The sequence below is a fragment of the Anser cygnoides genome, chromosome 1, assembly GCF_040182565.1.
Source record: "Anser cygnoides isolate HZ-2024a breed goose chromosome 1, Taihu_goose_T2T_genome, whole genome shotgun sequence".
NCBI lineage: Eukaryota > Metazoa > Chordata > Aves > Anseriformes > Anatidae > Anser > Anser cygnoides.
In genome coordinates this window covers 169,035,368-169,061,740 of record NC_089873.1, presented here as the reverse complement: position 1 = coordinate 169,061,740, position 26,373 = coordinate 169,035,368, and the positions used below count along the sequence as shown (strand labels likewise).

Below are 26,373 nucleotides of genomic sequence, written 5' to 3'. Positions count from 1 at the left end.
TTATTATACAATACTTATGACTGAATTATAGCTCCCGAGTACAGCAGGGTAGGCTAGGGTAGGCTGAAGCACTCTCCACCAACACTGTTGAAGCTGTGTCATGATGCAGAGGCAACTCTTAAATTTGACAGGGTCAAAGTCAAATGAAAGGGAGTACAGTAGCATGGCCCTGGGACAAGGAAACAAAGGTGGATTTCAGTCCCTGCCAGTTGGAATGGTTTAGCAGATATATCTCGAGCAGATTCATCCTTAAAGTTCATTCTTCTAATTTTTAAAGAGTTGGAGCACAGTAATTAGTTCACTCAAGCTGACTTACCAAGTGGAATACACACAAAGTTAAGCAGCTAAAAAAGCTATTTACCTTTATAGTAATTCATCAAGATGTGCCTTTTATATGTGTATTCCATAACCCCCTCCCTTTAAGGTTGTATTTACCAGTCGTGTTAGTGAGTGGTTAGTGAGAAGGTCTGTGCCACATCTAACCAGTTTCTTTCTCTGGCATAAGGCACAAGAATACATGGAAAATATGCATGTTCACATCGGACGCTGCAGGGAAGTGTCCAATGTAGAGTATACTGGGCATTAGTCTGTTTAGGGTAGAACACATATAGATCCTACATACTATCTATACTATACTATAGCATAGTAGCTCCTATAGTATATAGGATCCTATAGTATATGTAGGGTCTATACTGTATAGATCTACATACTATACTATAGATGCTATTAATCCACTTACTGCATAGGTAAGTAATTTCGGTTTTAGGTGTCCTGGGACTACAGGTAATGTAAAAGTTGTTTATCTTGCTAGATCTCCATGTTTGGAACTGTTGCCTCCAAGGAAGTTGTTTCAAGAGAATGAGGATCAGAGACCAAGATACAACAAATGCTTAGAATGCTGCAAAACAGAAAAATCTGCTTTGAAGCAAGCAGCTTTAAACAAAGCTTCTAAGCTTTCTCTCTCAAACACATTTTACTAAACCACATGCAAAAGTACTGTATGTTTAATTACTTGATATGAAGCAAATGTAACATCTGGCAAGAACTTGCATGTTAAATCATGCTTACCCTTTAACATTTAAGCTGTATGCTTCTGGATTTATTTATTTATTTTTTTGAATAACAATCTAAAACAAGAATACAGTGCTGGATAAAACTCTAAGCATGTTATTTGGGGAAAACAAATTTTATGTAAAAAGTATTCCTGCAAACATTTTACGTTGTTTAACCATTTGTAGATGGTGTGCTTCATCTTCTGTTTAATCATTGTATTCTGAACTTTTCCTTTCTTTTGTTGGAAGTATTTAAAAATAAATTTGTTGGTATTAAGTACATTGTTATTATAGAATTATAGTCCACATTACAAATAATATAATTGACAGACATTAATGAAGCATTTAATAAATGGTACAAGAGACTGAAAATGCCTGCAAAGCTGGTGTAAGAATCTCCACAGCATACTTGTATTTAAATTAAGAATGACAGTTTTCTTTGCCGTTTTGTAGTAATTATTACAGTAGACATTTCAGTTTATGAAACCAGCCATATATGTAATGCATCAGATTGATGTTCAGTGCTTCAGAAACTGTGCAATCAAAGCATTTAAAGCTAAAGATCAGAGTTCCTGCATTTTCAGTTGCTTAGTGGGTAGCGTGTGAACTCATTTCATGGGAAATTTCTGATTGCTCAGAAACAAGCCAACCACTTTTTAGTACTGAGGATCAAAAAGAGAAACAGTGACAACAAGATCCTTTGAGCACCCATGTTTGAAATGGAGTCTCAGTTTGCCACATGTATGGACAGCGTATGTGCTGCATTTAACATGCCTGAATTTAATTTAGACCAATCTAAACTGCTATTCCTCCTTCTGTGACTCCAAGTAGCAGAATGAAGAGCAAAGATAATTTTTCTGTGCTTTTATACTTAGTTGTGTTTTCTTTGGAAGTGAGGAAGCCATAACAGCCACTCAGTTGCAAAAAGTGAGGAAGTTAAACTGTGATTTGAGCCTCATCATGAAAGAAGTAAGGACAGAATTTGATGAAAGATGTTGAAGGGTGCGGAAGGATTGTCTCGAAATTGGAGAGATCAGTGACGAGTTGTGTCCCTTAGGGGTCCGTACTGGAACTGGTACTTGTTAAATATTAATGACATAGCAGGACTGAGTGCACCCCAGCAAGTTTGTGGACGACATGAAGCTGAGTGGTGCATTTGATACAATACAAGGAAGGTATGCCTTCCACTTGGCCAAGTGCAAAGTCCTGCACCTTGGGTTGGGACAATCCCAGACATCAGTACAAACTGGGAGATGTAGATCAACAGATTGAGAGCAGCCCTGCAGAGAAGGATTTGGAGGTACTGGTGCATGACAAATTGGACGTGAGCCGGCAATGTGTGCTTGTAGCCCAGAAAACCAACTGTATCCTGGGCTGCATCAAAAGAAGCATGGCCAGCAGGCTGAGGGAGTTCATTCTCCCCCTCTGCTCTGCCCTTGTGATTTCCCACCTGGAGTACTGCATCCACCTCTGGGACCCCCAGTATAGGAGTGATATGGACATGTTAGACTACATTCAGAGGAGGGCCACAAAAATGATCACTGGGATGGAGTACCTCCCACAAAGAAAGGCTGAGGGACCTGGAGTTGTTTAGACTAGAGAAGAGAAGACTCTGGGAAGACCTTGTTGCAATCTTTGAGTACTTAAGAGGGGCTTGTAAAGGGCCTCCCTCTTTTCAATAAGAAAGATGGAGGGAGAATTTTTATAAATGTATGTACTGATAGGACATGGGGTAATGATTTTAAACTAAAGGAGCATAGATTTAGATTAGATATAAGGAAGAAGTTCTTCACAATAAGGTGGCGAGGCACTGGAACAGGTTGCCCAGGGATGTTGTGGATGCCCCATCCCTGGAAGCGTTTGTCAGATTGGAGGGGACTTTGGGCAACCTGATATGGAGAAAGAGGTCACTGCTTTTGGCTGGGGGGTTGTACTAGATGGTCTTTAAAGGTCTCTTCCAAGCCAAACCAGTCTGTGTTTCCATGATTGTATAAACTCTGGGAGTGATACAGGAATGGAGATGTGAAGATACAGATGAAGACTGATACAGATGGAGACTGATGATAGGAATGGAAACTGAGTAGGCTAGAATAAAGGTGAGAATAAAACCAGATACCCAAAGTAGAAAGAATGAAAATAGAATTGGAAAGCAGGAGAAATCGGGCTTGGAGCTGGGACAGAGAGGGAGAAGGGCAGGAACATTAGAGGACATGTTGGGGCTGGAAGGGGGAGGCTTGCAATAGGAGAGGTTAGGGAGGAAACATCTGTAGCATTTAGGTTTCTTTACAGATTTGGCACTGAACCAAAGTACAGATGTTTCTGAAAATAGGAGAGTATACTGTAATTACTTTAAAGATCTTAGACCTGGAACTGACCCATCTGGGGAGTCAGGATGATTTCACAATTTGTATTTTTTTATTGTTGTTGTTGCTGTTTTGTTTTGTTTTTTCATCTTTAAGCTTGAAAGTAATGTCTCAAATATATCCTAAAGAGACTTGGGTTGGTATAATCAAGTTTGCAAAATTAGAAAGGGTTGGTGCTGAGCTTTGTATAATCTTAGTAGGACTTCCTTTGGAAGATGTATATTATAGAATTTACTTGGTTGTCATTCTTTCCTATTAACAAGCTTAACAGTAGAAATTGCATAATTTTACAAATCTAGTTGTCTTCTCATGTACTTCATTATTCAACTGTATCTGCTTGTGAAGAGTACTGCTGTACACCTCAAGTTTTGTCTACAGGATAGCTGACAGTAGAAGTTAGCAGTATATTTCTGTTAGGTAAAGGCAGATTAGAGTTGCTATCCCAGTACATATGGGATGCTTATAAAAAGTTGGTACTATTATTAAGTGAATCTCACTGTACATGTGTATCTGATAAAAGAAAACAAAACAAAAAACCTTCCAAATATAACTGTTAGATTGGGCTGTACTGGATGTGTCTTGTAGTTCTCCCCATTCAAAAAACAGTTGGTCATCACTCTTCCTTCTGGTACAGAGACTATTTGGAGAAGTGTACTTTTCTTAGATCATATCACTTACATCGAGGTCCATTTTGTGATGAGTTTACCGTGAAATCTTTCAGTTTACTCTCAGTGTATAAAGGTTTCTAAATATATCATTACCCACTATTTGCAAAAGCAATCTTCTCCAATAGAAGAATCTTAAAACCATTCTTAGAAACCAGAGTTTAAGTCCCTTGCTGAATATTCTCTATTCTGCTTTACTCTAAAAATAACCTTTTTGATAACCATAGTGTCATTCTGCATTAGCAAACTTCAGGTATTACTGACTGGTCATCCTAATGGCAAAGAGACATAATGAAGTTGAAACCTCGTTTCACATGATTCTTACATGCTTGTTTATGTTGTTGTTTTTGTCGTTTGTTTTCTTTTCTTTTTTTTCATTAGCTTAATCCATAGCTACCCTTTCATTCCCAACCTACTCTTTTATGAGACAAAATTGATAAAGTGAAAGAGTAGAGTTTTATTAAAATTTCTTGATTGGGAAAAATCCTGTACACCCACATGCCTCTATTTTTCTTTTTTTTTCTTTTTTTTTTTTCTCCGTTAGAGTAGTATTAAAGCATGGGTGGTTTTGTTTTCTTCTGTTTTTCGTAGAGACCATCTAGGTAGAATAAGGAATGCATTTTGACATTGTATTTCATGAGTATATGTATATACACATGCACCCACACTTGCGCTGCAATATTAGCCAAGAAGTCAGAGATACCAAGTAAAAGCAAATATGACAAGGAAACTCTGAATGCTGTGCTACAGTGGAGGAGTTGCTAGTGAGCTCAACATTGTAGTAAGGTCAAAAGAAAACCTACTTGGTTAACAACAGTTTCTCCTTTACCAGCTCTGGAAAAGTGTTAGATGTTTTCTGTCACTAATGGAAGTATTGCTTTTCATACCACAAGGGAAAATGGATGCAATTATGTTTATTAGGCTCTGCAGGAGGATCTGGATAGGCTGGAGCGATGGGCTGAGGTCAACTGTATGAAGTTCAACAAGGCCAAGTGCCGGGTCCTGCATCTGGGGCACAACAACCCCAAGCAGCGCTCCAGGCTGGGAGATGAGTGGTTGGAAAGCTGCCTGGTAGAGAAGGACCTGGGAGTACTGGTTGATAGTCGGCTGAATATGAGCCAGCAGTGTGCTCAGGTGGCCAAGAAGGCCTACAGCTTGCATAAGAAGCAGTGTGGCCAGCAGGTCGAGGGAAGTGATTGTGCCCCTGTACTCTGCTCTGGTGAGGCCGCACCTCGAGTACTGTGTTCAGTTTTGGGCCCCTCGCTACAGGAAGGACATGGAGGTGCTCGAGAGAGTCCAGAGAAGGGCGACGAGGCTGGTGAGGGGTCTGGAGAACAAGTCTTACGAGGAGCGGCTGAGGGAGCTGGGCTTGTTCAGCCTGGAGAAGAGGAGGCTCAGGGGCGACCTTATCGCTCTCTACAGTTACCTTAAAGGAGGCTGTAGAGAGGTGGGGGTTGGTCTGTTCTCCTACGTGCCTGGTGACAGGACGAGGGGGAATGGGCGAAAGTTGCGACAGGGGAGTTTTAGTTTGGATGTTAGGAAGTACTTCTTTACCGAAAGGGTTATTAAGCATTGGAACGGGCTGCCCAGGGAGGTGGTGGAGTCACCATCCCTGGAGGTCTTTAAAAGACGTTTAGATGTAGAGCTTAGCGATATGGTTTAGTGGAGTACTTAGTGTTAGGTCGGAGGTTGGACTCGATGATCTTGAGGTCTCTTCCAACCTAGAAATCTGTGATACTGTGATACTGTGATGTTGACAAAAAAAAAAATACAAAATTGTTATATATTGGTACTCATAGACTGTACCCTAATTGTATGTATCTCAAAAATCATTGCCAGTGGAATGAATATTATGTTCTTCATAACTGTACCAGTAAAACCAGATCATGCCCATATAAGCTACTTAAAATTTCTGTGATGTACAATTATTTTTTTCCCAGAAATTACTGTTCATGGTAGTGTTAATAAGCATGCTCTGGAAGCACCCAGATGATTGACTAGACTTAAAAAAATTATCAGAGAGCTATACACTTTTTTGGAAAGTTTGGGAAGTACAAAGAAATATCTGTAACTTCTGTTAATGCATGTTTCCAGTGTGTAAGCTCTATACAGAACAGATCATTAAACCTTAGTCTAATTTAAGGTCTGAAGCAGTCTACAGGAAAGCATGGCCATTTATTTTTTGCAAGGGCACAAGACACAGATTCGTTGTTTAAAGTCAATAAATGTGACTTGTAGATAAATTGCATTTGTGCACTACATTGCACATCAGATGGCTGGATGACGTGTGTCTTTGTGAAGACATGCTCGTTTTGGAACAAAATTGTCTTCCCAGGATTGTAAACAATGTCCTTAGCAGAACAGATTCACTGTCATGCCTGCAGCCAATCATGTACAAAGTATGGAGAACATAAGCATGCTGGAACTATTTTTGTGTGGTAAAATGAAAATAAGAACATACAATGGGGGAACAATGATGAAATGCTTAAAGTACCAGCCTCAAGCAAAATTGACAGCAGTCGATATCACATAGATAATGGGCATTTAGCAGTTCTGTCCGAGCACAAATGTCATGCTACTATTGAAGAAGAAAATTGTTTTAAAAAGAGCGGTTTTCATGAGCTCAGTGGGCAGAACTTCCAGTCTCTGCTCACGCAGCCTGTGTGGGAACAATCTCATTCATGCATTGGACTGTTTATTCATACACAGATGTCTGCAGAGTGACTATAAAGGGCATCATAATGACACCTGTTTGTTCTGTTCAAGTTAATTCCAGTGAAAATTGCTTCCTCTTTGTGCCTTAGAAACATTCCCACATCTGAAATCCTCAGGGAAAATATTTGACTAATCTCCTTGTTTTTGTTAAACACTCTCAATCCTACCTGAAGATTAGGTACTAAATAGGGTAGAGTTGTGTTGCAATGCTATTTGACAAATGACAGTTAACAGCAATACTGGGTTAAAGTAAAGGTTTATCTGGCATTTGGACAGTTTGTCAAGTGGCTTCTGTGTGAGAAGTACCATCTTGCATTTAAAAGTTGTCAAATGATTTATTTTCTGAGAGTTTGTTTGGTCTGAGTAAGAGTTACCTTCTATCATCCACAACATCTTGTGATAAGGAACATCACAGATCACATGATATTCTGTGTGAAGAATGACTTTTGTTTTCACTCTACATCCACTAGCTTTATTAGATGCCTCCTCATTCATCTATTAGAAAATACAGTGAATAATGGTTTCCTACTCTCATTCTCCATAATGTTACAGGCCTCTATTTCTTCCTTTTCCTTACACTTAAGGAAACTTCCTTAATTAATTTCTTCATCACGCTGCCACTGCCAGTTGTCAAAGGTAATCCTTATTACCCTTCTCTGCCCCTACCTGTTCTATTTTTTGTGGGATGAGTTATGAGAAATGTATTCAGCATTCATTATGCAGGCAGCAGCGTGGAATTGTAAAGTGACGCGCTGATTTCTGTATTTTCTCTGCTCCTTTCATAGTAATTCACCAAACGTTGGTTTTAACCCTTATTTAAAACTCAGCTGAAGTTTTCATGGATTATCTAGTATAATCCCAAAATCTCATTCCTAAATGAAAAGTCAGCTAGGAGTTCATTATTTTATGTATGTGGTTAGAATCATTTTTTCCAATGGTGGTGTATTACTTTGCATATGTCTCCTTTAAATTTCATAGGGCATTTAATGCTCAGCTTTGTAATGTTTTCTACTGTTATTCACATCAGCCTCTTTTTTTACAGTCCAGTAAATTAGTATTCCATCAGCAAACTTTTACCCCTCTTGGAGATTGCCTGTTAAGTATAATGAGTAGATAAACTGAATTCCACTTCTAAGTGGAATATTACTTATCTGTCACCTACTATCTTACATATATATTAACAAAAACACATTTCATTCCTGTTTTTTGAGAGTCTTCATACCTGTGGTTCTGAATGACTGTGGAATTTAATAAACTGCTGTGGTCTGATGTTTTTTCATATCTTTGGATACGGGGAAAAGCAGTGTAGCAGATACCCATCATACCCTAAAAGGGATTCAGCCTTGGTATCATTGAGGTCTAATACCACTTCTCCCTATTATGTATAACACTTAGTGGTGAACATAGGATACAACAGCCTCCTTGGTATCTCTCTCGTGTCCTCTAAAAGATTTCTGTGTTAGAAGTATGGAATATGTACACTTGTTTACCAAGAACAAAATTGATATTGATGTAACATTTTTAAAAATTAAGGTATACTGTAAGGTCATTGTCATTTGATTTTATGTTATCCATATATTCAGCAAAGACATGGACTGAGTTTTCTACTTACTGAGTTTTGTAGTCATTATAATATTGAATTTCCCTAATGATATTTCAAATATAGGCAACAGTAGTTACATAGGTAACTGTACTAATACTTACTAAATTTTAAAAATACTCTTAATTTCATATCAGTTATAAATTTCAGAACAGAACCAGCATGCATTTTAAGTTTGTTTTGAATAATTTTTGAATTGCCAAAACTTTTTTTTTTTTTTCCTGCTTTTAGGTATAGACAAATGCAGCTTGGCACAGAAAGCAAAGTAGCTGAACTTCTTCACCAAAGTAAGTTAAAGTCCTTTGAAAGTGAACATGTTCAACTCATGCAACAAGAAACAGCTAAGAATCTTTCACAGTGCCAAATAGAATGTGAAAAATATCAGAGAAAGCTGGAGGTATGTTATCAAAAGACACTTTACAGAGCATTACATAGTCATTTTCAATTAGAATTTAAAATGAAAAAGCTTAGGGAAAAAGCACCGAAGAATATATACATGGTTGTATTAGTATTTCCACCAAATTTGGCTGAAGCAGAACCTAATGACAGGTTTACTATGCCTGAACATTTCAGTGGCAAATAAAAGGAAATGGGAGAGGCAAACCTATCTCATGGAGAGATGTTGAAGACTTGTGCTTTAGAGTACCAGTGTCCATCACAGAAATTCTCTCTTTGTGTCAAATGTCAGCATTTAGATACCTTCTTTGTAAAGGATAGGTCCTTATTATGTACCCTTACAAATAAAGCCTTTCTGTCCTCTAATCTAGTTCTTCTAAGACTGCATACTAGTTCTAGGGGAATTTCACGTCAGGAAACAAAACAGAGAATTTATATGAAATTCTTATATATATATATATATATAGTCCTTAAAATTGTATACTACAGTTTCAAAACTAGCAATAATCAAAATAAAAATTGGGTGAAATTCTCTTAAAAGTGTACTGGTAGAAGTATACAGACTTTGTAAAGTTCTCTTACATCATTTAATTACACTAAAATATGTCAAAAATTTTTAGTAGAATTTTGCGTATCTGTACTTGTTTTATAGGCTTATTACTAGAAAAAAATTAGTTCAGACCCTTTTATAGGACACAGCATCTAGTAGAATCCAGCTTATCATAGTTAGATGTTGAAATTTGATCTCTGACATCCTTCAGAATCTATTTGTGCAAGATGAAAAATAAGTTGGTTTTATTTTCCTATACACGCAAGGGTAGTAGCTTGCTAGCTGTTTCCAACAGCTGCACGTTCATTGACAGCTGGCAATTAAAACCCCCTTTTTTAACCCAGTGTTTCCAAAATAAGTGCAATTGTACATTTAGTCAATACTGCTTTATGAGTTTATCTTCACACCCACAAAGGACCATAGAAGAGCAATTGGAAGTAGACAACCCCAAGCAATTCTCTGCCCTTGCTGTTCCTAGCTCTCCACAGGAGCCATCAGCTCATCAAAGGACCAAGTCCCCCCACAAAGAAGATCCCAGATCAAGGGCAGTGGGGGACCCCAGTGACACAGTCAGAGACGCAAGCTTCTGCCCATGGACCATCCCAGGGCTGTCCAGGAGAGCCTCAGCCCCATGGGCCAGGAGGCACCCACCAGTGGGTCAGAGTCAATGGGAGAGGGTCACCTCAGACTGAGGTGTCACTGCCTTGGGGTATGGGATACATGATGTGATGCAGAAAAAGAGCATATGGCGTTTTCACCAGGCTTATGTTAAGGGACATGTTACCAGTGACAAGGAAAAGACTGGATGTAGGTGATACAAAGAGGAGCAAGCATAGGAAAATAGAAGGGTAAGGGGATTAAAAGCCATGTCTGTGTTACTGCATAACTGTGTGTGTCTTGATGTGTGCATGGGACTCTGTACCAGCTATTGGCATGAGACTGTGGCCTTAGGGTCTTCTCTGTCCATGTGCCAGCAGCTGCAGGGGTCCATACTACTTAGGTGTATATATATTTAAATGTATATAAGATTTTATATATTTTTTCCCCTTCTAAAAGCTTTTTGATTTTCTCACAATATCCTTCTAGAGGAAATGTTCAGCATATAGCTAGACATGCACACAACACAGTGGGTGAACAATTGGCTGAAGAGTTGGGCTCAAAGGGTTACAGTAAATGGGGTAACATCAGGCTGGTGGCCAGTCACTAGTGGGGTTCTCCAGAGCTCAGTTTTAGGGCCAGTTCTCTTCAAAGCTTTTATCAATGACCTGGACACAGGAATTGAGTTCACAATAAGTAAGTTTGCAGATGCTACTAAATTAGGAGTCATTGTTGATTCCCTTAAGGGTAGAGCGGCCTTACAGAGAGATCTTGTGGATCCTGGTCTAATGGAAGGTGTCCTGGTCTAGTGGCTGGCATCCCTGCCTATGGCAGGGGGGGTAGAATTAGATGAGCTTTAACCCAAACCTTTCTATGATTCTATGATTTTGATAGATTAGAGGGCTGGGCAATCACCAACCATATGAAAATTAACAAGAGCAAATGCTGGATTCAGCGCCTGGGATGGTGTAATTCTAGATACATAAGTGGATGGAGAGCAGCCCAGTGGAAAGGGGTCTGGGGGTTTTAGTTGATGGTAAGCTCAGTATGAGTCAAGGGTGTGCCCTGGTGGCCAAAAGGGCTACCTGTATCCTGGGGTAGAAAGCTAACCAGTGAAAAGAAGTGACTGTCTTCCTATAGTCAGCCACGGTGCATCCTCACCTCAATTACTGTGTGCAGTTTGGGGCTCCACAAAGTAAGGATATTAAAATATCAGAATGTGTCCAAAGGAAAGCAACAAAGATGGTGAAAGGTAGAGGGCATGACTTAGGAGAAGCAGCTGAGGTCACGTGGTTTGTTCAGCTTAGAGAAGAGACAGAGAGGTGACCTCATAGCTGTCTACAATTTCCTCATGACTGGAAGCGAAGAGGGAGGTGCTGATCTCTTCTCTCTGATGCCTAGTGATAGGACCAGAAGGAATGCGGCATCAGGCAAAGTTAAAGCTATGTCAGGTGAAGTTCACATTGGATATTAGCAAAAAGGTCTTCTCCAAAAGGGTGGTCAAGCACTGGAACAGGCTCCCCAGGGAAGGGGTCATGCCCCAAAGCCTGTCAATGTCAATGTTCAAGAAGCGTTTAGATGATGCTCTTAGATACATGGTTTAGGTTGGCCTGTACAGAGCGCGGAGTTGGATTCCATCCTCATGGGGACCTTCCAACTCAGGTTATTCTATGATCCTATTTAAGAAATTACTGTTTCTGCATTATCTCTTCCCCTTTACTGTCCACAACAGAGTTGGAAGAACGAGAGTGTATGTTTACACGTCTGTGTAAAGTCTGCCACCTTAACAGTAGTGCTGATAAAAAAACTAAGTTTTGTAAAACAATTTGGAAAATAGTACCAGTGTATTCCAGATTTGCATTGGCAGTCTTTCTAAAACAGTCTGCTTTAAAATACAACTCTCAGGGATGGTCAGAGGGCTGGAACACCTCTCCTATGAAAACAAGATGAGAGAGTTGGGGTTGTTCAGCCCGGAGAAGAGAAGGCTTCCGGAAGACCTTATAGCAGCCGTCCAGTACCTAAAGAGGGCCTTCAGGAAAGCTGGGGAGGGACTCTTTGTCAGGGAGTGGAGTGATAGGACAAGGGGAATGGTTTTAGGGTAAAAAAGGTAGATTTAGATTAGATATTAAGAAATTCTTTGCTCTGAGGGAGGTGAGGCACTGGACCAGGTTGCCCAGAGAAGCTGTGGATGCCCCATCCCTGGAAGTGTTCAAGGCCAGGCTGGATGGGGCTTTAAGCAACCTGGTCTGGTGGGAGGTGTCCCTGCCCATGGCAGGGGGTTTGGAGCTAGATGATCTTTAAGGTCCCTTCCCACCCAAACCATTCTGTGGTTCTATAACAAGGTTGATGATTTGAAGCTATTTAACACCTTATTGTCACTCTGTGAGATATTTTTAAGTATCAATGCAGAACAAACAAAAAAAATAGAAATTATATTCAGCAATATACTAAGAAAAGTATTTATACCTCAAAAACACCAAGGTATCATATCAGTATATGAAAGTACATCACTAATTCTCATCCAAGATCCTGACTAATCTCTGTAACGTATATAAAATGTCATCCCTCTGCAAATGTTTGCCACTACAGGTAAACTTTCCACTATCTAGAGACTGCTGCCAACACCTTGACACCTACACACAATATATTTTTTTTACATTATGTAAAAAGTTGAATGTTGTGGACCCTTTCAACTCTACAAACTTAGGATTTATTCTTTTTCAAACGCGTATCTTCAAAAACGTATCATATACTGCTTGCTTATTTTACTATTGGAAAGGTGTCAAGACTGCAACAGAACAAACTTGAAAACAAAATTTCTTCACCTGTGCAAAGTTAGGGCTGAAAACATCACCAAGTCCAATTTGTGAGATTTAAATGAGATTGATAGTATATTATCTAAGACAGCAGGATACAAACTGGGCAGGACAAAACAAGAGCTTTTTTTCCAAGTGCCAGCTATAGTATTCTTAATTTTGGGGGGAAGGATGCTGTCATTGGAGGTTCTGCATTTCTATGAACCTGCATAGGCTGTTTATGAAGAGGAGCTGCATAGTGGAAACAGAATTACAGAGTGGAAACAAGGCTTTAGATAAAATGTAATTTCATGTTGTTCTGTCTGTATTGGAACATTCAGATCTTAGCTGTTGAGGTTAGTTGTGGTCATGAGCACTGGGAGTGCCAGTTGTGCTAGACTTTGAGGTTGCTAAATATATTTTAATTGTACAGACATGTCTAAACTTTGAGGAAGATAGTTAAATTCGAGCTGTGTTTCCATTTTCTTTGTGGATATTTATTTTATTTGAATAACATCTTGAATATTTGGCATTCAACTGTACTAACTCTTTTGGCACTTTCCTCTCTAGAGATATGCCTTGAAACCAATGCTCTTTCATTACGAAATGTTATTGCAGAAGTTAAACATTTGTTGTCCGTAGTTTTTTCATTCATTCCTTTTGACTGATTTTTTTTTAATTTCATTTCTAATTTGCAGTTTGAATGTATTAATATTTTTTTCATATCCTACCTTCTTAGAGAGTATTGATCTTAACTAATGGTATAGTCACTAGCACCTTAGGTGCTTCATGAAAAAACTTGTTTTTATTTGGGTTTCAGCATAGTTTCTCTTCTTATGCATGCTAAAACTAGGAAACAGCTGTTTTATATGTTGCCAAGTTTTGACTTATACATTTATTCTTCTATGGCAATAGTTTTTTTTTCTTTTTAAGTTTTTATTTATTTATTTATTCTTTCAGTTGTTTGTTTCTCTGAGCATTGTGCATACTTTAGTGTTTTTGACAGTGTATCTGGTATTACTGCTGTATACAGTATGCATATGTTTCTATATCTCGAGACCTATATTTAGTGATCATCTTCAATGTACACATTTGTGAAGTCAGTACTAAAGGTAGCTACAGTACTACTTAATTATTACTTTAACTTGGTTTTGGTGGGTTTTTTTATTATTATTTTTTCTGTGCAGCATATCGATTACTACTTCACTAACCAAACGTGTTTTCCTTCCAGTCAGTTTTATATTTTCAATGTTGTTTTCGATTTTCAAGTACCATATCACTTAGCTTTCTTGTTAAGCTTTAGTTCATATACAGACCTTCGTAACTTTTACTTTTGAGTATATGCCTTTTTGTTTAATCTCGGTGGGTTAAATCCCAAATGCTAATGGTATATTACCTTTCAGTAATAAGTAAATAATAAGAATCTGCTATATCTTAAATAACAAATTTTGGAATTTGTGCCTTTTACCATTCTATAAAGGAACGTTCTTATTTCAGATTGATTACTAAAATCTGAATCCAGTTAAAGCAACAAAAAGAAATGCATTCATGCTTTGTTGACTGCTGTGTATTAATTTTTGTAGCTGTTACATTATTTTTTGTAACTTTTGTAATTTAAAATTATTGTAGCTCTTTCAGAGAGGGATTCACAGAATTACTAAGGCCTTAGGAGAGTGTCATAATGGATACCTGAGTGTAATCTGGTACAAGATCATATAGATGAAAAAATAACTAATTTTTAAAGTATTTTAATTTCTCCTATGGAAAAGTTATATTGATGCATTATTGTTATTTGATATCATCTTGCTGAACGTTTTACATGTGTTTTTTATTTTTTTTGCCTTTTTCACAGCTGTGATGCTGAATCCCTGATTTTTTCATTATTCATTGTCACAGGTGCTTACAAAGGAATTTTATAGTCTTCAGTCTTCTAGTGAAACACGCATTATTGAACTCCAAACACAGAATTCTGAGTTTCAGGCAAGACTAGATACTTACGAAAAACTTGAAAAAGAACTTGATGAAATAATAATGCAAACAGCAGAAAGTAAGTTCTGACACAAATCATATTGTATCTGTAGATGTTTCTGTGTTCTGACAAGACATCTTATTTCTCATGGCACTTGGAAAGTCTTAGAGTGTCTGCCATTCTCCCTGCCTCCTCATGCCTGACGATTAAGATGCAGTAATTACTTTGACAGAATATATTAATGACAAGTTGTGGTGGTTTTATGCAGCTGGGCAGCTGAACTCCACTGCAGCTGTTCTCTCATTCCCCCTCCTCAAAGAAAAAGGGAGAGAAAATACGATGGAAAGGGCTCAAGGGTTGAGATAAGGACAGGGAGATCACTCAACAATTATTGTCACGGGGTAAAAACAGACTCAGAATAAGAGAGATTAATGTAATTTATTGTCTTCCCTAGCAGACTAGAACAGTGAGAAACTAAAAGCAAACTAAAAACTCTCTCTACAGTTACCTTAAAGGAGGCTGTAGCAAGGTGGACATTGGTTTTATCTTCCAAGCGCTACTAAATAATAAGACGAGAGGAAATGGCCTCAAGTTGCACCAGGGAAGTTTAGGTTGGATATTATGAAAAAATTCTTCACTGAAAGAGTTGTAAAGTATTGGAACTGGCTGCCCAGAGAAGCAGTTGAGACACAATCCCTGGAAATTTTCAAAAAACGTGTAGATGTGGTGCTTAGTGACATGGTTTATTGGTGGGCTTGGCAGTGCTAGGTTAAAGGTTGGACTGGATGATCTTAGAGGTCTTTTCCAACCTAAATGATTCCACGATTCTATGAAAAACCCCCTCCCCAGCCACCCTCTCCTATGTCCTCCCCCCAAGCGGTGCAGGGGAATGGGGAATGGGGGCTGCGGTCAGTCCCTAACGCTTTGTCTCTGCCGCTCCTTCACGGTCACTCTCTGCCCCTGCTCCACGTGGGGTCCCTCCCACGGGATGCCGACCTTCCCGAACTGATGCTGCAGGGGCTGCCCACAGGCTACAGCTCTTCAACAACTGCTCCAACATGGGTCTGTACCACGGGGTCCATCATTCAGGAGCAAACTGCTCCAGCACGGGTCCCCCCAGGCAGCAGCTCCCCCCAGGCCCCCTGCTCCTGCGTGGGCTCCTCTCCACGGGCTGCAGCTCCGGCCCGGGGCCTGCTCCTGCGGGGGCTCTCCATGGGCCGCAGCCTCCTCCAGGCCACATCCACCTGCTCCACCGGGGGCTCCTCCACGGGCTGCAGCGTGGAGATCTGCTCCGTGTGGGACCCATGGGCTGCAGGGGGACAGCCTGCTCCACCAGGGGCCTCTCCACAGGCCGCAGGGGAACTGCTGCTGCCTGCCTGGAGCACCTCCTGCCCTCCTGCTGCACTGACCTTGGGGGCTGCAGGGCTGGTTCTCACTCCTTGCTTTCCCAGCTGCTGTTGCACAGCAGGTTTTTTGTTGTTGTTGAATTTTTTTCTTCAATCTGCTCTCCCAGAGGCCCAACCAGCATTGCTCCCTGGCTCAGCTCTGGCCAGCAGCGGGTCCCTTCTGGAGCCGGCCGGAGCTGGCTCTGATCTGACATGGGGCAGCTGCTGGGCTCTGCTCACAGAGTCCACCCCTGCAGCCCACCTGCTACCAAACCCTTGCCACGGAAACCCATTACACAGGCTTCTAAATGTATTTTTAAATATTGATCAAATAAACATGAATTTAGATGTATGGATATTAATGATCATCTCACTTTTTCCCCCCTCGTTTCTCTTTTGCTTATTCTAATTATCCATTATAATTATGACTTTTTTTTTAAGATTCTCCTATCATATATTTTGAATACCAGGAAACTGTCTTTGTTGACAAATGATTACAGGTTTAATAATACAATAGAGTAATAAATGTGAATATTTGAATGAATTGCAAAACAAAACAAAAACCAAAAAGCTTTTTCTTCTGTTGAATTAATAATAATCAGACGTGAAGTATTTGCTAGTGGCAAATCAGTCTGTTCCAAGTACAAAACCATGGATTAAACTCAAGTCTGATTATTTTGGAACAATTTTATTTCTGGTTGGCCAATATCTATTCTCAAGTACAGCAGAATTTCTGTGGAATCCCTATTGATATGATTCTTAGCCTAAGTGAATCCACAAAGCAAGTGCTTTCTAACTCAAAACTAAGACTCTCATCTTGAGGTCTTTTAGCTAGTGTGTGAACAGAGTAGACTATTTTTAAGATTTCAAACTAATCTATATATTTCCTTGTCCTTCTGTCTTCCTTTCCTTCTCAAAAAAATAATTACAATTTTTAAATAACGTTTTCCAGGTGGAAGATAGTTGTATATGTTTTATATGCAAACAGTAGTGTATATAGCTATGCATATATTACTGGGGTGTAGTGACACCTGGCAGTCTTTCAGTAGCTACGGTGTGCATACTTTTATTCATTTTATACACTGCAGTTTGTACTTGTTAGAATGGCATGACAACCCAAAGTTTCCAGTCTGACCATAAGTATGTTTGCTATATACATGCTTATGTTTTAGTAAGTAACATGTTTTTGTTTTTAAAGTATGTATGAACTTGCCTAAGGAGTATTTATGTATTAATGTAGATTTTTTTGGCCTTAACTATTTTTTCCCCAAGAAGAAAATTAGGTTCAGAATACTATTGTTTGTTTGTTTGTTTTTACATGGATTTACATTTTCTTACTGATCTTATGATGGCAGTAAAGATTTTTACAGAACTAAATAATTGTTAACTTCTTGCTAAATAGTCTAATATGTTTTAAATATAATTTACATTATAAGATACAGAATATGATTTAAAGAAATTAAAGTTTACAAATGCACTGGTTCATTTATATATAACCACTGTTTATTTTCTGATTCTGTTGGAGGAAAAAGGGGAGTTATAGTGCAATATTATTTTAATATGTTTCAATAACTTTGTTTTTTCTTACTATTGTTGTTGTATCTTTGACACTGAAACTTAAGGGTAATACTAGTTAACACTGAATTCCAGCACCAAGGTGAACTTCTGAGGCAAATCGGAAAAAAAAAAAAAAGACATTTCTTTTTAAAAAATACTTAGAGAATACGGACATACTTTCCCGTGTGTCTCAAATTAAGTCCTAGCATTTACGTGTCAAAACTAAAGGTCAAAAATATTTGAACGAAAGGAAATACCATTATTTTCAAATTTAATGTGTTTTAGAAATATTCCAATCAGTATTTCAGAGAAGATAAACTAAACACTTCTTTACATTTCAATACTATGTGATTTTTTTTTCCTCTACTTGAGTTATGAAGCTTCTGCTGTTTTACACTATTTGGGGGTGCTGAGCGGTTAGGGGTGAGCATTGGATTCTCTGGACTTTTTAGTAAGCTGTGCATTTTCATGTTCAAGGTATATTTTGTCATATAGTCATATAATTTTTTTACTTTGGAGAATGTGCATGTGGAAAAGATCACTGAATTTTGACTTTTATTCCCTCATCATGCCTCACTTTATTAATATTGAAATAACATGAAACAGCCTCTTCAGGAAACTATCAAGAATTTGTATAGCCACTCCTTAAAGCATTTGAGTGGTTTCCACATGAATATCAACGGTAAACTTTCTTGGCATCTCTCTCTTCTTCCTTTTCAGGGTAAAATCTTCATGTTGAAGGATTTTTGTTGTAGACTAGTCATTTGATTGTCTTGCTTCCTAGTGCTTGGAGCTTTTTAAGAAAAAGATTGAGACTATCAGTATCCTCACAATCATACTTTTTTGCTAAGTAGTGTGAAAAATGACAGTAATAAGAGTTTCCCCTCGCTAGCAAAAATGTACATTTTATATCACAGTGTCAGGTGAACAGCCTGGAAGGACAAAAAACAAGATGACACAGCCACATACCAATACAGAATGTTTCTTTGGCTTGATATCTACTATATTTCCGAATTTTTTGGTGTGTGTCTTCCTGATCTGACATTTATGTGGGCAGTACTGACAGTTATGGATTTATTGAGTAGAATCTCATTGACACTTTTCTAAGAAATACAGCCCTGAACTTGTAACCAAAAAGGTGGTTTGTGAGAAAGGCGGATTAAGTTATTTTTATGTTTTTCACCACCTGAGGTATTTCAGCCCATGAGAAATTACCTATCATAACTAAGCCTTAAAAATCTGAAGTTCTGGTGCCTTCTTAATGCCACAACAGTCAAGTTTTTCTGTCCTACTTACTGGAATTTCTGTATTGTTTTTCATAGAATCATAGAATGGTTTGGGTTGGAAGGGACCATATAGATCACCTAGTTCACCCCCTGCCATGGGAAGGAACACCTCCCACTAGACCAGGTTGCCCAAAGCCCCATCCAACCTGGCCTTAAACACCTCCAGGGATGGGGCATCCACAGCTTCTCTGGGCAACCTGTTCCAGTGCCTCACCACTCTCTGAATAAAGATTTGCTTCCTAATATCTAAATCTACCCTTTTTTAGTTTAATACCATTTCCCCTTGTCCTATCACTCCCCTCCGGCTTTCTTGTAGGCCCCCTTTAGGTATTGGGAGGCTGCAGTAAGGTCTCCCTGAAGCCTTCTCTTCTCCAGGCTGAACAACCCCAACTCCCTTAGACTCTCTTCATAGGAGAGGTGCTCCAGCCCTCCCTCTGATCATCCTTGTGGCCCTCCTCTGGACTCATTCTAATAGGGCCATGTCCCTCTTGTGCTGGGGACCCCAGAGCTGAACACAGCACTCCAGGTGGGGTCTCAAAAGAGCAGAGCAGAAGGGGAGAATCACGTCCCTTGACCTGCTGGACACGCTTCTTTTGATGCAGCCCAGGATATGGTTGGCTTTCTGGGCTGCAAGTGCACATTGCCAGTTCATGTTTAGCTTCTCGTAAACCAGCACCCCAGGTCCTTCTCCTAAGCGCTGCTCTCAATCCATGCTCTGACCAGCCTGTATTTGTGCTTGGGATTGCCCTGGCCCAGGTGTAGGACCTTGCACTTGGCCTTGTAGAACTTCTTGAGATTTAGTTTATCTTCTATTTTTACACATCATATAATCTCAATTTGCTTAAAATTCAGATGTTAGGTTAGATCTGCTTTGTTTGGATGAGTTCATCTGTCAATAAATATTTAGAATAGTATACAGTTGTTAAATTTACAATATTCAATTATACTACAGCATGCAACAAAGATGGTGAAGGGTCTGGAGGGCAAGACGTGAGGAGCGGCTGAGGTCCCTCGGTTTGTCCAGCCCAGAGCAGAGCAGGCTGAGGGGAGGCCTCATGGCGGCCTGCAGCTCCCTCACGAGGGGAGCGGAGGGGCAGGCGCTGAGCTCTGCTCTCTGGGGACAGCGACAGGACCCGAGGGGACGGCATGGAGCTGGGACGGGGAGGGTCAGGCTGGGGGTTAGGGAAAGGTTCTGCACCCAGAGGGTGGTCAGGCACTGGGTCAGGCTCCTCAGGGCAGTGGTCACAGCACTGAGCCTGCTGGAGGTCAAGAAGTGTTTGGACAACACTCTCAGACATACGGTCTGATTTTTGGGTGGTCCTGTGTGGAACCAGGAGTTGGACCCAGTGGTCCTTGTGGGTCCCTTCCAACTCAGGATATTCTGTGATTCTATGTTGTCTCATAATTCTATTTTAGAGGCGCACTACAGTTAATGTTGTTGTCAATAATGATAAGAAAAAGGCCAATGGGTAATACTATTTAAGTTGTCAACTTTTCTTTGTATTTTCATGAAGGGTTTCAGTTAATATTAAAGGTTTCCAAATTGTAGTAAATGTCGTGTCGGGGGTATGCAAATGGCATAAAGTCTGTGAGCTTTGTCAAATGGTGGCAAAAGAGGAAGCATCCCCTAATTCTGCTTCTGTGGAGGTACTTGTTGAAGCCATGAAAGAAGCACGTTGGCACAGACAGTTGCTAATTGATCAGGTGTTACTGGAAGCTATGCTCAGCAGTAGTTTGCTGCTTCGAGACTACAAGTCAAGTTCAGCATGTGGGAGCAGGACGTGTAAGGAGCATGGGACTGATGAGGTGGCAAAACGTTTGGAGTCTCATTGTAGGAGACAGATTGGTGTTGCAGTAGAAGGCAAGTTTTATGTCTGGTGATAGGGGAATATTTGGAGATTAATGGGTCACTGTTACAGTTTGCAACTTACTGTTACTACCACTAACGACAATATGCACAGCCATTTCCAGATGCATTACAAAGCTAGCTAAGTCTAAGCCCTGGACTATATCATGAATATTAAAAGTGAAAATACTTAGAAAACTGTTGATCTAGGCTGAACAGCTTATCAGTAAAATTGAATTTCTTAGTCATCTTGTGCACTACTAAAATGAACTTAATGTTCAAACTGTTGCATTTATTTTGTTGCTTTTATAATTAGAATTTCAAACTTTCATTTTTGAAGTTCAAAGTAAGTATTTAGCTAAAATAATTGTTATCGCAAAGTATTGATATTTGCAAAATATCATAATTGGTTTATGTGGCAAATTCAGAAGACAGCCTGCAAATTATAGAATAGTGGATGTTGCAAGTGGCCCCTAGAGGTCATCTAGTCCAACCTCTGCTCAAAGCAGGTCCATCAGGTTGCTTAAGAAGCTTATCTAGTCAAGTTGTAAATGTCTCCAGAGATGGGGATTCAACTACCTTTCCTAGCAACCTGTTGCAATATCTGACCGCCCTCATAATAGAAACCTCTCTCCTTTTATCTAGTCAGAAATTTATGTGTTCCTACTTAAGGTCATTGCCTCTTGTCCTAATAACTGCACACTTCTGAGAAAAGTCTGTCTTTTCACTGTAGCTTCCTGTTTGGCAGTGTGAAACAGCAAGAAGATCTTTCTCAGCCTGTCTTTGTAAATCATGTACTGTGGGTCCTTTATGGTCTTGGTGACCCTTTGCTGGACTCAATACAGCAATGTCTCCAAGCATGGGGGAGCCCAAAACTGAACATAGCATTCTGCATGTAGTCTCACAAGTACTGAATAGAAGGATCATATCCTTTGACTAGCAGTGTGCACTCTTGCTAATGCAGTTGGCCTTGTTTCCTACAAGTTGATTCATGGTCAGCTTGTCCACCCGAAACCTTAAATCTTTTCCTGCAAAGCTGCTTTTTATTCAGTCAGCCCACAGCCTGTGCTAGTGTCTGGACTTACTCCATCCCAGATTTGGGACTCTGTATTTGCCTCTGCTTAACTTTAAGGTTATTGTCAGTCAATTTTTCCAGCCTGTAGAGGTCCCTGTGAATAGCAGCCCTGTTCCACAGTCCATGATACCACCTCCCCAGTCTGGTATCTTTCTGAAACTTGCTGAAGGTGCACAGTATCCCATCGTCTGCATTGTTGGTAAAGATTTTGAGCAGTATTAACACCTGAGAGATGCCAGTATTGAATGACTGACTCAAAGTTGGACTTTGTATGACTAATTTGAGACCAAAGGTCCATCCAATTTTCTACCCACCCAATGGATGCTGGTTTGGCTTTAAGGATATTATGAGAGACTGTATCAAAAGTTTTGTCTTTACACTTGTCAAGGTGAACAACTTCTGCTTCTCCCTCTTACTACCACTCATTTCATCACAGAAGTTTATCAGGTTAGTCAGACATGATTTGTTTTTGCAACCTGTTCCCAACCGTGTTCTTGTCCATACTTGGAAGTAGGGAAATTAGCTTCATAACTTTAACAGAGACTGACGAGAGACTGACTGGTTTATCATTTCACAGAATCTCTTTCTTGCCCTCTTTGAAGATGGGTATGGTATTTGTTTTCCTCAGGTTATCAGAAATTTCTGATCATCACAGTCTTTCAGTGATGGTGAGCAGCCTTGCAGTGACATCAGCTCTCTTAGCAACCTTGGATTTGTCTCTTCTGATCCCATGGACTTGTTTATGTCCAGCACTCCCTAATTTTATCTTCATCTACTTTGTCATGTATGCACAGAAAATGCATTATTTAGAAAAAACAAACAGCAACATATCTTTGTTCTGCTGAATTAAGCTTGTAATATTACTTTCTATTTTGTGACCATACCGGTAGTGAATATTCCAGGGCACTGACCTCTTTTTTTATTTTTTATTTTTCCTACTTTTATATTATTTATTACTTTTTTATTAAGTCCTATGTTAATTAAGAAATAAAAAGTGAAAAGCCTGCCAGTCTCATAAAGTGAATGTATGGCACTGTATTAATGCTAATTGTCAACAAAACTGTTCAACTAAAGCCCAAAAGGTTGTGTCATTTTACAACAACTGAAAATCTATCTTCTAGAAAAAAAAAAGTGCACGTATATAATTATAAATAGAATCACTTAGAAGTTTGTAAGTTCTTACACTGTAATTGTATTCTTCAAAGGACACCTTAATAATAGTACCTTTCTGGATTTTTTTGCAGTGGAAGATGAAGTTGAAGCTGAAAGGGTTCTCTTCTCATATGGTTATGGTGCTAATGTTCCTACAACAGCCAAAAGACGACTAAAGCAAAGGTAAATAGGTGGCTCCTGAATTTACTTGTTCAAGATAAAGTAAATGAAGATGTGTGTAGTATGTTCTATCTTAGAAACTAGCCAGTTTGGTTAACATAAACAGTCGTTTTAATGACTTAAAAATGCAGAAATAAAGTGAAGAGTAGGACCTGTTAATGTGGTTTATATATATTAATGAGCATAGAGATATTTTTCTAGATTAAGATTTTTTTCTTATTTTTCAGAAAGATTAATTTTAATTGTATAAAAACTAAGCAGCTATAAAAGCATACTAGTTACATTCTTCATATATATATATAAGGAAATAAGTTCTTTAATGCCTTTAAAATTATTTTGTTTATTTGCAACAAAAACATATCTGTCAGGAAATTAAGAAGGCCAGAGTTTTAGAGCATCTTGTTTCATCTTAACACCCACAGTGTTTGATTCTGATTACATGTTTAAGTTTGCTCTGATCCTATTAGACCAATAAATAAAAATGACATGTAGGCTAAATAGCATAGCTCTTGATCATAGTAATTTTAAAATAATAAATTTACAGTATGCATTATCTTTAAGAAATAATGGTGACATTTGAATAGTTCATTGTGTGCATAATTTGTACACAGATGTGTACATCTCACTGTGAAAGATAGGGAATGTAGTTTTATTTACAATATTTTATATAATTTATAATATTCTTAAACTTATTCTTAAGCAAAAAAAGTACTTGGTTGTTCAAAATATATCCATATAGTATAAAAAGAAAACATAACCTAAGATTAAAGTCATGGAGTAGTGGGGTGATTTAGGTTGGAAGAAGCATGTAAAGGTCAGTGGGGTCCAACACCCTGCTCAGAGCAAATCCAATTGCTCAAGACCTTTTACAGTTAAGTTCTGATTACAGATGAAGATTCCACATCCTCTACAATATCAGGTCAGAGTAACATGTTTTTTTTTGTCTCCAGCCTGACAGAGAAGACACAACAATTAAGAAAGTTGTTCTCTCAGTATTAGACTCATTCTTTGCATTTCGAGTGTGCCTACAATTTGCTTGAATGCAGGAAAGTACACTGTAATTTATGTTAGTGTTAGACTTCAACCACACTTTCTTCCATCAAAATGAGAAACCCCACCATTATTGGTGGACACTTTGGAATAGAGGCAAGATAAACATGTCGCACAACTCCACAGGATATATATCTAGCATTAAGCTATCTGTGTTTCAGGAGCTGGAAGTGCAGCTTTTGTCATGTACAGCTGTTTGTTTGGTTTTGCTACAAATGTGTGTTTAGTTGGTTTTGCCCTCTTAACCTCCTGCCCCCCCACCTTCTCCAATAAAAAGAAGATTTAATGTCCTTTAGGACAGTAATACACTATGATAGTTACTGATGAGAAGTAAGGACAAATGATGGCCCGTTTATTTTTGCAGCAAAGATTTATGGGCTGCATACTGTCTCTTCCATAGTTTATACTTGTTTTTCAAGTAAGTGTTGTTAATACTGTCAGTCATATTAGACCTGTCATGCACTGAGTTGCATATTGCTGTCAGAAATCATAAAGTTTTTATGTAGTACTTAAGTTTGGCATAGCTTAGTTTACTCTTTTGCATTTTTATGCCTCATCAGATTGTTTCCTAGTAAGATTTCTTTTTATACTGCATAAAATTCAAGCAAAAAAGGAAAAAAAAATCCATAAACTTGTTGTATGTCTGTTTTAGGAGACTAGTGGGAGCATCTTTGCCTAAAATTTCAGTTCCTTCCTCCTCTGTCAATAGTTTGGGAACTTTTCTGAGTTTCAGCAGTCTTCTGAGTTTCCTTCTTTTTTCCTATCATGTTAGGTTCGGATTTATTAGATGCAGATTATGTACACGTTCAAGGATTCTTCTAAATCACTTTTGAATGATGAATCCGATGATCAGTAAACTGGGATTTCAGAAATGTTTAGAAGATAAGTTCCTGAGCTTAGAAGTGGCTCTGTCAGAATGTATGCATCGTAACTCCTTTTTTTTTTTTCCAAAAGACATTGACAGATAAAGCTAATTTCAATTCTTCATAATGATGTTGGAGACTTCATAGATTTTCTTTATCTTCTATAATTAAGAACCTTAAAAAAGCCATAAACGTGTCTGTATGGTCTACTTGCTGCTGTTCTGACTCAAGGATAGCTGACATGTAGAAAAAGCGTGTGATGCCTTTGGCTCCAAAGCTTGAAAGCAAAGTCTCTCTGACACCAACTTTTATGTTCAGAGCAATTAAATAAGTACAGGTACATTTTCTACTCTCTGGAAAGAGTATCTATTACAAATGTGAATAATAATCTGTTTTTTAATTCCAGACCTTTGGAATCCTAAATGAAGAGCTCTTCTAAGTTCACAACACACACTTCAGTGTCAGATTAAAACTTTATACAAAACCTATCTATTCAAGCATAGTGTATCATGGAGTCTATACCTCTTTTCTTCTACTTTTTCTGTGCTATTTCATGTCTTTGGGCATAGGCACTGTAAACCCATACTAGTATATTAAACACCTCTGGGAACATTCTCAAGCATTGAGTCAAAATGGCATGTAGTAGCCCACTTACTCTCAAACTGAACTCTCAGCGTAAGTTAACTGCATGAGAACTACTTAACAGTAATGCTTGCTGGCCTACACTAACCCCTCCACCGTGCATAGAAACTGTTTGGGAGAGTGTAAATTAGCAAGTGCCAGAATGCTAGCGGGGATACTCTAGTGGTTTGCTAACAGTTATCACATCCTTGAGCACTGCATAATTTTCTGTTGTAGTCGGAATCAAAGTTTTCCAGTCTTTGGAGATGCAGTACCTTTGTCCCTTTTGCTTTAAATTTAAGGTAGTCAGAAAACATATTGAAAAGCATACTTGAAATACATACTTGTGCTTATCTTTAAATACTCAGAATTCAGGTTAAGTTCACTGAATAGTTGTAGCTGGAAAAAATATGAAAACTAATGCATAAAAAAGACTAACGCATGAGGTCCCTAACTAGAGATATTAGAGAAGGGGTTGTTTTCTGTTTTGTACTAGATGGGATCCTAACGCACATCTCATATCTCTTAAACAAAACTCTGAATAACTAGTTTGGAGGATGTCTCTTTCCCTCAGTTAACATTTACACAGCCTGATGCTCCTTGTAGGAGTAACTGAGAAAGAACCAACCTCTTAGTGAATGCTGTTGCCAATTTCA

At 38.8% G+C, this 26,373-nt stretch overlaps 1 protein-coding gene across 7 annotated transcripts in view; it reads left to right on the top strand.

The window, feature by feature from the left end:
* The window catches only part of PIBF1 (progesterone immunomodulatory binding factor 1), a 126,424-nt gene that overhangs the window by 63,116 nt on the left and 36,935 nt on the right, over positions 1–26,373 (top strand). For 6 of the 7 annotated variants that reach the window (XM_048079134.2, XM_048079132.2, XM_048079133.2 and 3 more), the window contains exons 11-13: positions 8,627–8,792; positions 14,630–14,780; positions 23,096–23,186. In XM_048079134.2, the coding sequence (XP_047935091.2) occupies positions 8,627–8,792; positions 14,630–14,780; positions 23,096–23,186 (408 nt within the window). The remainder of the gene's footprint in view (positions 1–8,626; positions 8,793–14,629; positions 14,781–23,095; positions 23,187–26,373) is intronic. The other variant, XM_048079137.2, reaches the window with a different exon arrangement.